The 12,946-nt window shown below is 43.7% G+C and overlaps 1 protein-coding gene across 1 annotated transcript in view; it reads right to left on the bottom strand.

The window, feature by feature from the left end:
• The window catches only part of oclnb (occludin b), a 59,932-nt gene that overhangs the window by 8,318 nt on the left and 38,668 nt on the right, over window positions 1-12,946 (bottom strand). Inside the window, exon 5 of the mRNA XM_070885883.1 lies at window positions 1,231-1,367. Coding sequence (XP_070741984.1) covers window positions 1,231-1,367 — 137 coding nt within the window. The remainder of the gene's footprint in view (window positions 1-1,230; window positions 1,368-12,946) is intronic.

Raw genomic sequence — 12,946 nt, 5'->3', positions numbered from 1 at the left:
ATGCAGTACTCCAGGTGCGGCCTCACCAATACCTTATACAGTTGCAGCAGGACCTCCCTGCTTTTGTACTCCATCCCTCTCGCAATGAAGGCCAACATTCCATTCGCCTTCCTGATTACCTGCTGCACCTGCAAACTAACCTTTTGGGATTCATGCACAAGGACCCCCAGGTCCCTCTGCACCTCAGCATGTTGTAATTTCTCCCCATTCAAATAATATTCCCTTTTACTGTTTTTTTTCCCCCCAAGGTGGATGACCTCACAATTTCCGACATTGTATTCCATCTGCCAAACCTTAGCCCATTCGCTTAACCTATCTAAATCCCTTTGCAGCCTCTCTGTGTCCTCTACACAACCCACTTTCCCACTAATTTTTGTGTCATCTGCAAATTTTGTTACACTACACTCTGTCCCCCTTTTCCAGGTCATCTATGTATATTGTAAACAGTTATGGTCCCAGCACCGATCCCTGTGAGATGTGTTGCCAGAGTATGTAAATAATTAGCAACCCTAGACCTCAAGAGAGCAGAAGTGGATGAGATCATCTTGTCTATATTTGTGAGCAAGTGAGCACTTAAAGTTACAAAACAAGCCAGTAAGAATTATGGGCAGTCCCTCGAACGAGGATGACTTGCTTCCACGAGTTCACAGATGTTTCGATGAAGGACCCGATGTTCCAGTCCTGAACTCCAATTGAGGGGCTGGAAGATGCCTGTGCATGAATTTTTTTAACGTGTGGTGACCGTTGCACACCAACTACCACACGGGCTTGACAGAGCTAGGTCTTGGTCTAGTGGCAAGGCTGCACAGACCTAGCGCTCACATATCACAGTGTGGGCTGGCCCGTGCTGCCCCTGGGCCCTCGGCTCTTCTGGGCCCTGTACCCTCATCTGTCGCACCTCCGCCACAATCTCTTGCCGCTCGTCCGCCATAAACATTCACCGCATCTCACCACAAACACTCGCCGCTCATCCGACCCGGCTTTCCCACTCCTCTATACCTGGGGTCTGCCGATGTTCCTGCCCACACTCCAAAACGGCGACCAGAGTTTTGATGACGTCAATGGCGCTTGATGGCGCTGAAGGTTGAAGTGGTATGCCGCTCCAGCTCTTTTGTAGCCCGACCTGCGGAGCTGTTCTCTCGCCAGTAAGAATAACACATAAAAGAATGGACTGAAACTACAGGAAGAAGAAATTATACTAATCAAGAAGTTGAAACAACGTATACTTACCGAGTTGGTTGGACATCATAAGACCGCATTCTGTCTTCTCTATTGGGCTCGTAGTCAGAGTCATTCAGGGAACCATTAGGTTTGTAAGGATAGCCATCTGCTACTAGTTCATCAGGAACCCCGGACACATTATTCACCTTGAACGGGCAAGAAAATATTGTAAAAGTACTAGATTATTTAAATAGTAATACTTTTGACAGTATTTATAGAACATTTTGTGCTCATTCTTAACTATTTAATATTTCCTTTTTGACAAGTTTGGTCAACTTCACCTTGGCACCTCTGCTTGTGAGCAGCTGGGCAGAAATCCTGACCCCAGTAGCCAGCCATTAGCAACTGCCTAGAAGTGACCAACACTACAGTTTCCACAGTCAGCAACTCCCCAGATGACTCAGCAAAGATTGAGAAATAAGCAGAATGGGGATTGCACATCGTCACGCGTTTACTCCAACATAGCATTATCCAGTATGTAGATATATATTCTCCACTTTTGCAAACTAGTTTTACAGCTCACTGGATCACTACCAAAATAAGATAAATTTTACAATTTATCATCTCAAAAATGTCTCCTGGCACTTTATATAGATTAATACCTTGCAGTTAAGAAAAGGTTCACTAGGTTGATTCTGGGGATGAAGGGGTTGACTTATGAGGAAAGGTTGAGTAGGTTGGGCCTCTACTCATTGGAATTCAGAGGAATGAGAGGTGATCTTATCGAAACGTTTAAGATTATGAGGGGGCTTGACAAGGTGGATGCAGAGAGGATGTTTCCGCTGATGAGGGAGACTAGAACTAGAGGGCATGATCTTAGAATAAGGGGCCGCCCATTTAAAACAAGAGATGAGGAGAAATTCTCTCAGAGGGTTGTAAATCTGTGGAATTCGCTGCCTCAGAGAGCTGTGGAAGCTGGGACATTGAATAAATTTAAGGGAGAAATAGACAGTTTCTTAAACAATAAGGGGTTAAGGGAAGCGGGCATGGGGATGGAGCTGAATCCATGATCAGATCAACTATGATCTTATTGAATGGCGGAGCAGGCTCGAGGGGCCGTATGGCCTATTCCTATTTCTTATGTTCTTATGTATATAGTGCCTTTAACATAGTAAAATGTTCCAAGACGCTGCACAGGAGCATTACCAAACAAAATTTGACTCCAAGCCACGAGATATTAGGACAAATGAGCGATACGATTTAAGGAATGTCTTAAAGGAGGAGAAGTAGAGGGGTTGAGGGAGGGAATTAGAGATTAGGGACTTGGCAGCTGAAGGCACGGCGACTGCAGCCAGGCACATCTGCCAATGGTGGAACAACAACTTTTATTTATATAGCGCCTTTAACGTAGTAAAACGTCCCAAGGCATTTCACAGCAGTGTTATAAGGCAAAACAGATAAATTTGACACAGAGCCACATAATAAATGACGGCAGATGACCAAAAGCTTGGATAAAGAGGTAGGTTTTAAGGAGCGTCTTAAAGGAGGATAGAGAGGCAGAGAGGTTTAGGGAGAGAGTTCCAGAGCTTAGGGCCCAAGCAGCAATTAAAATTGGGGATGCACAAGAGGTCAGAATTGGAGACACGCAGAGATCTCGGAGGCTGAAGAAGGATACAGAGATCATCATCATAGGCAGTCCCTCAGAGTCGAGGATGACTTGCTTCCACTCTAAAAGTGAGTTGTCAGGTGACTGAGGAGTTCAATGTGGGACCTACAGTATGTGGGGAAGACAGTGGTTGAAGGAAAGGGTGGGTGGGAAGCCTGGGTTGACGCACGCTCCTTCCACTGTCAACGCTTGGTTTCTGCTTGTTCTCGGCGATGGGACTCGAGGTGCTCAACGCCCTCCCGGATGCTCTTCCTCCATTTTGGGCAGTCTTGGGCCAGGGATTCCCAGGAGTCGGTGAGGATGTTGCACTTTATCAAGGAGGCTTTGGGGGTGCCCTTGAAGCATTTCCTCTGCCCACCTGGCGCTCGCTTGCCGTGTCGAAGCTCCGCGTAGAGCACTTGCTTTGGGTGCCTCGTGTCGGGCATGTGGACGATCGAGCATGGTCAGTGCTTCGATGCTGGGGATATTGGCCTGAGTGAGAACACTGACGTTGGTGCGTCTATCCTGCCAATAGATTTGCAGGATCTTGCGGAGGCAGCGCTGGTGCTCCTTCTCCAGCATTTTGAGATATCTGCTGTATATAATCCACATCTCTGAGCCATATAGGAGGGCGGTTATCACTACTGCTCTGTCGTCATGAGCTTGGTGCCGGATTTGAGGTCCTGGTCTTCAAAAACTCTCTTCCTCAGGCGACCGAAGTCTGCGCTGGCGCACTGAAGGCAGTGTTGGACCTTGTCATCAACGTCTGCTCTTGCTAATAGTAGGCTTCCAGTATGATATTTTTCATACAGAGATAGGGAGGGGTGAAGCCATGGAGAGATTTGAAAATAAGGATGAGAATTTCTAAATTGAGGAGTTGCCAGACCGGGTCAGCGAGAACAGGGGCGATGTGTGAATGGGACTTGGTGAGAGTTAGGGTATGGGCAGCAGAGTTTTGGATGAGCTCAAGTTTATGGAGGGTGGAAGATTGGAGGCCAACTAAGAGTGTGTTGGAATAGTCAAGAGGTAACTAAAGGCATGGATGAAGGTTTCAGCAGCAGATGAGTTGAGGCAGGGGTAGAGTCAGGCAATGTTATGAAGGTAGAAGTAGGTTATCTTGGTGATGGGGCAGATATGTGGTCGGAAGCTCATCTCGGGGTCAAATACGACACCAAGGTTGTGAATAGTCTGGTTCAGCTTCAGACAGCTGCCAGAAAGAGGGATGTAGTCGGTGACTAGGGAATGGAGTTTGTGGCGGGGACCAAAGACAATAGCTTAAATTTCCCAATATTTAGTTGGAGGAAATTTCTGCTCATCCAGTACTGGCTGTCAGGTCAAGCAGTGTGACAAATTAGGCAGTGGAGGGGTCGAGAGAGGTGAAGGCGAGGTAGAGCTGGGTGTAGTCAGCGTACAAGTTCAATCTGATGTTGTGTTTTCAGGTGATGTCGCCGAGGGGCAGCATGTAGATCAGAAATAGGAGATGGCAAGAATAGATCCTTGGGGAACTCTAGAGGTAACGATGTAGGAGCGGGAAGAGAAGCCGTTGCAAGGGATTCTCTGGCTACGATTAGATAGATAAGAATGGAACCATGTGAGTGCAGTGCCACCCAGCTGGATGATAGAGGAAAGTGTGGACTCTCCTAGGATACCATTCTACAGGTCTCACTCAAGTAACTGTTGTTTTGAGCAATCGCGGAGAGTAGACTAGCTATTTGACTGTGAGGGTATCAACAACAAATCCTGTCCAGTGGGAATCACTGGATTGAAATTAGGAGCAAGAACTCTGGGTGTCTTTTCTTCTCCCTAGCCTGAAACACTGATGACAGAGAAAATTTGTTGGATGCAACACGCTGAAGCTGCTCCCTACTTCATAGTCACAAATAAATCCAATAAAGAACTCAGGAGAAACATCTTAACCCAGAGAGTGGTTAGAATGTGGAAATCACTACCACAGGGAGTAGTTGAGGCAAATAGCACAGATGCATCAAGAGGAAGCGGGATAAGTACATGAGGGAGAAAGAAATAGGATATGCTGAAATAGGATGGGAGGAGAATTAACGGCGACTCAGATCGGTTGGGCCAAATGACAGGTTTCTGTGCTGTAAATTCTCGAATTCATGCAATTCAAAAATATTTCCCAATTTTTTCAACTTTAAAAAAATATATATATATTTTAGTTTTATTATCCTTAGTCAATAATATAAGTAGTTGATCTGCTCTGAAGCTTTTGCCAATGCTAATTTATAGCCAGCCAAGAGAGTTGGGAATCACTTGTTGTGAAACCAAGCTAAAGGGCCAGAGTCCATTGTACAGGACACCAAGAAGGTTCAAAGTAGAAGAGGTAATTGAGAACTAGTGATTAGGTGACACCAAGCTGTTTCTCCATAGCAACATGTCAGAGGTTAGTATTTCAGTATGTGAACTGCTGGTATAAATCCTTATGGTACAACATGTTGGATCACCACATTGTTCTAATCTTTGGGTAGAGGCGTAGAAGGTGAGAGTAGTTAGTGTAACAGTCGGTGAGATTATAGTCACTTAAAAAATGTAATTATAATACTTTTAAGGTTACATGATATATTCTGGCTTTCGATTCATGCTCTAGGAGCCAGGTCTCCAGGATCTTATTGCTTTTAATTTTTAATCACAGTTTTTTTTAGCATCTATCCTTATTTCAGGTTTCATTTTGTCTGTATTTTTTCTTAAATGTAATATGCACATTATAGTACTGAAACATCTATCATGAAATGCATACATAAGAACATAAGAAATAGAAGCAGGAGTAGGCCATTTGGTCCTTCGAGCCTGTTCCACCATTCAATAAGATCATGGCTGATCTGATCCTGATCTCAACTCCACTTCTTTGAGAATGTAATGAGCAGGGTGGTTAAGGGGGAACCAGTGGATGTGGTGTATTTGGATTTCCAGAAGGCATTCAATAAGGTGCCACATAAAAGGTTACAGCACAAACGTTCACGAGGTTGGGGGTAATTTATTAGCATGGATAGAGGATTGGCTAACAGAAAACAGAGTGTCAGGATAAATAGGTAATTTTCTGGTTGGCAAACAGTAACTAGTGGGGTGCCGCAGGGATTGGTGCTGGGGCCTCAACTATTTACAATCTGTATTAATGACTTGGATGAAGGGACTGAGTGTAACGTAGCCTAGTTTGCTGATGATACAAAAATGGGTGGGAAAGCAAGTTGTGAGGAGGACACAAAAAATCTGCAAAGGGATATAGACAAGCTGAGTGGGCAAAAATTTGGCAGATGGACTATAATGTGGGAAAATGTGAGGTTATCCACTTTGGCTGAAAAAAATAGAAAAGCAAATTATAATTTAAATGGAGAAAAATTGCAATGTGCTTCAGTACAGAGGGACCTGGGGGTCCTTGTAGAAACACAAAAGTGAGTATGCAGGTACAGCAAGTAATCAGGAAGGCAAATGGAATGTTGGCCTTTATTGCAAGGGGGATAGAGTATAAAAGCAGAGAAGTCCTGCTACAACAGTACAGGGTATTGGTGGTGAGGCCACACCGAGAGTACTGCGTACAGTTTTGGTCTCCGTATTTAAGGAAGGATATACTTGCATTGGAGGCTGTTCAGAGAAGGTTCACTAGATTGATTCCGGAAATGAGGGGGTTGACTTATGAAGATAGATTGAGTAGATTGGGCCTACACTTATTGGAGTTCAGAATGATTAGAGGTGATCTTATCGAAACATAAGATAATGAGGGGGCTCGACAAAGTGGATGCAGAGAGGATATTTCCATTCATAGGGGAAACTAAAACTAGGGGACATAGTCTCAAAATAAGGGGTCACCCATTTAAAACTGAGATGAGGAGGAATTTCTTCTCTGAGAGTTGTAAATCTATGGAATTCTCTGCCCCAGAGAGCTGTGGAGACTGGGTCATTGAATATATTTAATGCGGAGAGAGATTTTTGAGCGATAAGGGAATAAAGGGTTATGCGGAACAGACAGGGAAGTGGAGCTGAGTCCATGATTAGATCAGCCATGATTTTATTAAATGGTGGAGCAGGCTCGAGGCTCAAATGGCCTACGCCTGCTCCTATTTCTTATGTTCTTATGTTCCCCGGCCACTCCCCATAATTCTTATCGTTGATTCCCTTATCTCCCTTATCGTTCAAAAATCTGTCTATCTCCACCTTAAATATCTTCAATGACGAGAGCTCTAATAGTGGGAGATTTCAACTATCCTAATATTAACTGGGAAAAAGATAGTGTGAATGATACAAAAGGTGCGGAATTCCTAAAATGCATTCAGGATAACTTCTTTCGCCAGCGTTAACAAGCCCAACAAGGGACGGGGCAGTTCTGGACTTGGTTTTGGGAAATGAAGCGGGGCGGGTGGAAGAGGTATCAGTGAGAGAGAATTTTGCTGCTAGTGATCATAATTCAGTAAGATTTAGGGTAGTTATGGAAAAGGACAAAGGGGGACCAGGAATAAAAATTCTCAATTGGGGTAACGGCAATTTTGCTGAGCTGAGATGGGATTTGGCCAAGGTGGACTGGAAACAGCTACTTGGTGGTAAATCACTGTCAGAGCAGTGGGAGGCATTCAAACGGGAGATCCTGAGGGTACAGAGCAAGTATGTTCCCTTAAAAAAAAAAGGGAGGAGCTAACAAATCTAGAGCCCCCAAGGGACATACAGGGTAAGATAAAGAAAAAAAGGGAAGCTTATTACAGAAACCAGGAACTCAACACTGCAGAAACTTTAGAGGAGTACAACAAGTGCAGGGGTGCAATTAAAAAAGATATCAGGAAAGCAAAGAGAGAGCATGAAAGAATGTTTGCAAGTAAAATCAGGGAAAACCCCAAAAAATTATGTATTTTATAAATACATTAAGAGCAAGAATATAATTAGAGAAAGAGTGGGATCTATTAGAGACCATAAACGAAGTCTGTGTGTGGAGGCGGAAGACGTGGGTAGGATTCTGAATGAATACTTTGCATCCGTTTTCACAAAAGAGAGGGGCGATGCAGACATTGCAATGAGGGAGGAGGAGTGTGAAATATTAGATGAGATAAACATAGTGAGAGAGAAGGGGCTTAGCAGCTTTGAAAGTGGATAAATCCCCAGGCCCGGATGAAATATATCCCAGGCTGTTAAAGAGAAGCAAAAAAGAGGAAATAGCAGAGGCTCCAACCATCATTTATCAATCCTCTCTGGCTACGGGTGCGGTGCCAGAGGACTGGAGGATTGCTAATGTTGTACCTTTGTTTACGGGAGAAAGGGGTAGACCGATTAATTACAGGCTAATCAGCCTAACCCCGGTGGTGGGAAAATGATTGGAAAAAAATCCTGAGGGATAGGATAAATCTTCATTTGGAAAGACATGGAGTAATCAAGGACAGTCAGCATGGATTTGTCAAGGGAAGGTTGTGTCTGACTAACTTGATTTAATTTTTTGAGGAGGTAGCCAGGAGGATCGATGAGGGCAGTGCACATGATGTAGTGTACATGGATTTTAGCAAAGCTTTTGATAAGGTCCCACATGGCAGACTGGTCACGAAAGTAAAAGCCCATGGGATCCAGGGCAAAGTGGCAAGTTGGATACAAAATTGGCTCAGAGGCAGGAAGCAAAGGGTAATGGTTAATGGGTGTTTTTGTGACTGGAAGGCTGTATCCAGTGGGGTTCTTCAGGGCTCAGTGCTGGGTCCCTTGCTTTTTGTGGTATATATCAATGACTTGGACTTAAATGCTGAGGGTATGATTAAGAAGTTTGCAGATGACACTAAAATAGGCTGTGTGGTTGATAATGAAGAAGAAAGTTGCAGACAGCAGGAAGATATCAATGTACTGGTCAGGTGGACAGAACAGTAGCAAATGGAATTCAATCCGGATAAGTGTGAGGTAATGCATTTGGAGAGGTTTAAAAGGCAAGGGAATACACATTAAGTGGTACGACACTGAAACATGTAGAGGAACAAAGGGACCTTGGAATGCAGGTCCACAGATCTCTGAAGGTAGCAGGCCAGGTAGATAAGTTGGTTAAGAAAGCATATGGAATACTTGCCTTTATTAGTCGAGGCATAGAATACAAGAGTAAGGAGGTTATGCTTGAACTGTATAAAACACTGGTTAGGCTGCAGCTGGAGTACTGTGTGCAGTTCTGGGCACCAGATTACAGGAAGGATGTGATTGCACTGGAAAAGGTGCAGAGGAGTTTTATAAGAATGTTGCCTGGACTGAAGAATTTTGGCTATGAGGAAAGATTGGAGATGCTGGGTCTGTTTTCTTTGGAACAGAGGAGGCTGAGGGGAGACATGATTGAGGTGTATAAAATTATGAGGGTCCTGGATAGAGTGGATAGGAAGGACCTGTATTCCTTGGCAGAGGGGTCAACAACCAGGGGGCATAGATTGAAAGTAATTGGGGGGAGGTTTAGAGGAAATATGGGGGGAAATTTCTTCACCCAGGGGGTAGTGGGGGTCTGGAACTCACTACCTAAAAGGGTGGTAGAGACAGAAAGCCTCACCACATTTAAAAGATACTTGGATGTGCACTTTAAGGGCTCAATTTTCCCCTGTGATTTGTGCCTTTTTTTGGAGCAGGCTGCTTTTTCTGGCCTAACTTAAAAATCCTTAGTTTCCCCAATCAATTTGCACCAACGTAACTCAGTTAGTTAAGTTTTTTTTAAGGTAAGTTTTTTCCTCAAAAGGGGCCGTAATCAGCCACCTACGCCAATTCTGGCCATTTAGGGAACTTTGGCCAGCTGATAGTTACTCCATTTCTGCTTAGGCCAGTGTATGTGGCCTCTCGAGAAAACCCTTGCGCAGAGTTAAAGAAATCGGCGCAGGTAAGGAAATCGGAGGCCATTCGGCCTGGGCTAGAGCGGGAAGTGGAGCGGACCTGGACCGACACTCGGGACCGGAGAGGCTCGGCGGGGAGGGAACAAACTGACCAGCACTCACATGTAGGCCACAGCGGAGCGGACCGGCACTCCTTCTGGCGCACACACACACACAACTTGCTTTTTAAAAATGGCCGAATGCCAATTCGGAGCTCTACGTCACACGTGTGGCCATTTCAGCGACGGAAGGCCCGGCTGCTTTTTCCGACGCAGACCGCAGGCTCCACCCCCCGAGGTGAATGGCCACGCTGCGCTGCTCCAGATTACAGTACAAACATCGGGGAAAGTTCAGGCATATTTTTCTGCTGCATTTCTGGACCTAAATAAGCGGCACAACTCTGGCAATATGTCAGAAAACGAGCTTGGGGAAAATTGAGCCCAAAGTGCTGTAACCTACAGGGTTACAGACCAAGAGCTGGAAAGTGGCATTAGGCTGGATAGCTCTTGGTCGGCCAGCGTGGACACGATGGGCTGAAATGGCCTTCAACCGTGCTGTAAATTTCTATGATTCTATGACCCAGCCGCTACAGCTCTCTGGAGTAAAGAATTCCAAAGATTCACAACCCTCAGAGAAGAAATTCCTCCTCATTTCCATTTTAAATGGGTGACCCCTTATTCTGAAATTATGCCCCTAGTTCTAGATTCCCCCACGAGGGGAAGCATCCTCTCTGCATCTACCCTGTCAAGCCCCCTCAGAATCTTATATGTTTCAATAAGATCACCTCTCAGTCTTCTAAACTCCAATGAGTATAGGCCCAACCTGTCTTCATATGACAACCCCTTCATCTCAGATGATTTTGTAATCTGGAGCAGATACTTACTATAATTCACTGTATTTTTCTCTTTCAGGACTGGTGGGTTGCATCAGTAGAGTTGATTTTTTTCTACATCTCCCCCATTTTCTTACCTTATTCTTTATGTTGGCCTCTCACACTCCTTTGTTCTGTTAATGACTTTCCATTGCCTCATTGAGATGACAGTTTGCTGGTCTCTCAATCAGTTAACTTCTTCGGTTATTGGATTATCAGTAGTTTCTTTACCCACTCCCCTGCTAAAGTATTTACTTATCTTTCACTGACAAAGAGTTATACCCAAAAGAATAACCTGTCTTTTTACAGATGTGAAGGGACCAAATGTGCATTGAGTTTTTTTAAAAAAAAGAAAACTAGAAATTATTTTTCCGCTTTGCACTGTTCACAATCAACCTATAAGTAATCAAATTGAACAATTTCCCCAAGCAACCCTGGTTGCCAGAGGACAGCAACTTAAACCTCTGCTATACAGGTGCTAACTTAGATCACACCAGCACCCAGGAGATAGATCCTGGCCTTTACAATAAAGGCAGACAGACTTGCATTTATATAGCATCTTTCATGATCTCTGGATGTCCCAAAATGCTTTACAGCCAATGAAGTACTTTTGAAGTGTAGTCACTGATGTAATGTAGGAAACACAGCAGCTAATTTGCGAACAGCAAGCTCTCACTAACAGCAATGTGATAATGACCAGATAATCGGTTTTAGTGATGCTAATTGAGGGATAAGTATTGGCCAGGACACCGGGATAAATTTGGCTATTATATCCTGGTGGCAGAATAAAATACCCACATTTTTAAAGGTCTAAGATTCTGTTGCTAAATTACGAGAGCCAGATTTAGTAATGTAAATGCCGGCATGAGTGCACATACACTCGTCCCCTGGAATCGAATCTAAATAATGCCAGTATAAAGATAAAGATGCTTTTACATTGGCCTTGGAGGGGTGCTTTTTCATCAACGTTCCTGATGCGTACACCTGATAGTAACCCTACTGCAAATCTGCCTGATTCATTAAGACCACCAATTGTTACGACAACTGTAATAAAAACTGAAAAAGGACGGTAGGATTAATGTTTCATGTCTATGACCCTTTGTTAGAACCCTGTGTTTTGATGACGTGCCATAGACCTGAAATGTTAACACTACCTTCCTCTCCACTGATACTGCCTGACCTGCTGAGTGTTACTAGCACTTTGCCGGGAAGACTTTTTTATATTTATGAACCCACAGCAGCCTCATGTTCCTTGCAAACACAATTGAGCAAGATGAAGTGCTAATTATTAACTTTTTAAAAACTTTGAAGATACAGACACAGGTGGGGGACACTAGAAATTACAAATTGCTTTTCAATGCAGTGGTTTCAATTTCAAGCATTCGGAAGGCACCCAATAGCCCACAAAACCGGTTTTTCTCGTTTTCCTTTCAAATGCCTAAAATAGCAGCAGTCACCATTTCAGGGTTGTTTGCACAAATGAATTGAGCTGGATAGTTCAAAATGGCTTCAATCAATAAAAATTCCTGGCCCCCCATTGCTAGGAGGAAACAATGACTGAAGCTGCTAAGATCAAACAGTAATTGAAAAGTTCACTTCCAACAAATACTTGAAGTGGATCTTTAATACACACTGCCCTGGGCTACTCACTGAGGCACAATGGGAATTGTCCTTTAAAATATAACTTTCAGAAACTAGTGATGATTTAATTATTTTCACCCTCAAAATTCTTCCCTCTTCTGACTCACATTGGGATCTAGAGCAGAGGGGCAACTGGAGCCAGCAACAGCTTTCAAAATCAGTCCATTTTGCTTTATTAGGTATAATAGGTTTATTATATTACCTCATCAACTAGTGGGCCAACACCTGTGCCAGAGTTCAGTTAATTATACTATTCCCACCCCTCTCCCCCACTGCCCCCCGCTCCCAACCTGAGGAAAATAAATCTATTCCCGTTTTAAAAGGTTAATATTTTAAAAAAAAGGTAGATTGTTCAAAACCAAATACTACCCCAGACAAATTAATACATTGAAATGTAAAAACAAATATTCACAGATCTATTAATTTCTTTAAAATAGGATATCATAACAGCAAATACTGACTCCACTGAAGAAATGAAACAACAACATTGCACTTTTCATTAGGAAAAACATCCCACTGCACTCGAAAGAGGTAAAAATGGAGATTGAGCATGATGGCGGAGGGTTGGAGAGGTGACTAAAGGCATGGAGGTCCTTTACAGACAGAAACAGGAGAATGTGTAATGGGGAACAAGGAAATGGCAGAACAATTAAATAAATACTTCGGTTCTGTCTTCACGGAAGAGGACACAAATAACGTCCCAGAAATGCTAGGGAACCAAGGGTCTAGTGATCAAGAAGAATTAAAGGAAATGATTATTAGTAAGAAAATAGTGCTGGAGAAACTAATGGGACTGAAAGACGATAAATCCCC

Source organism: Pristiophorus japonicus, chromosome 1 (genome assembly GCF_044704955.1).
Source record: "Pristiophorus japonicus isolate sPriJap1 chromosome 1, sPriJap1.hap1, whole genome shotgun sequence".
NCBI lineage: Eukaryota > Metazoa > Chordata > Chondrichthyes > Pristiophoridae > Pristiophorus > Pristiophorus japonicus.
This window is presented reverse-complemented; position numbering and strand designations above follow the sequence as displayed.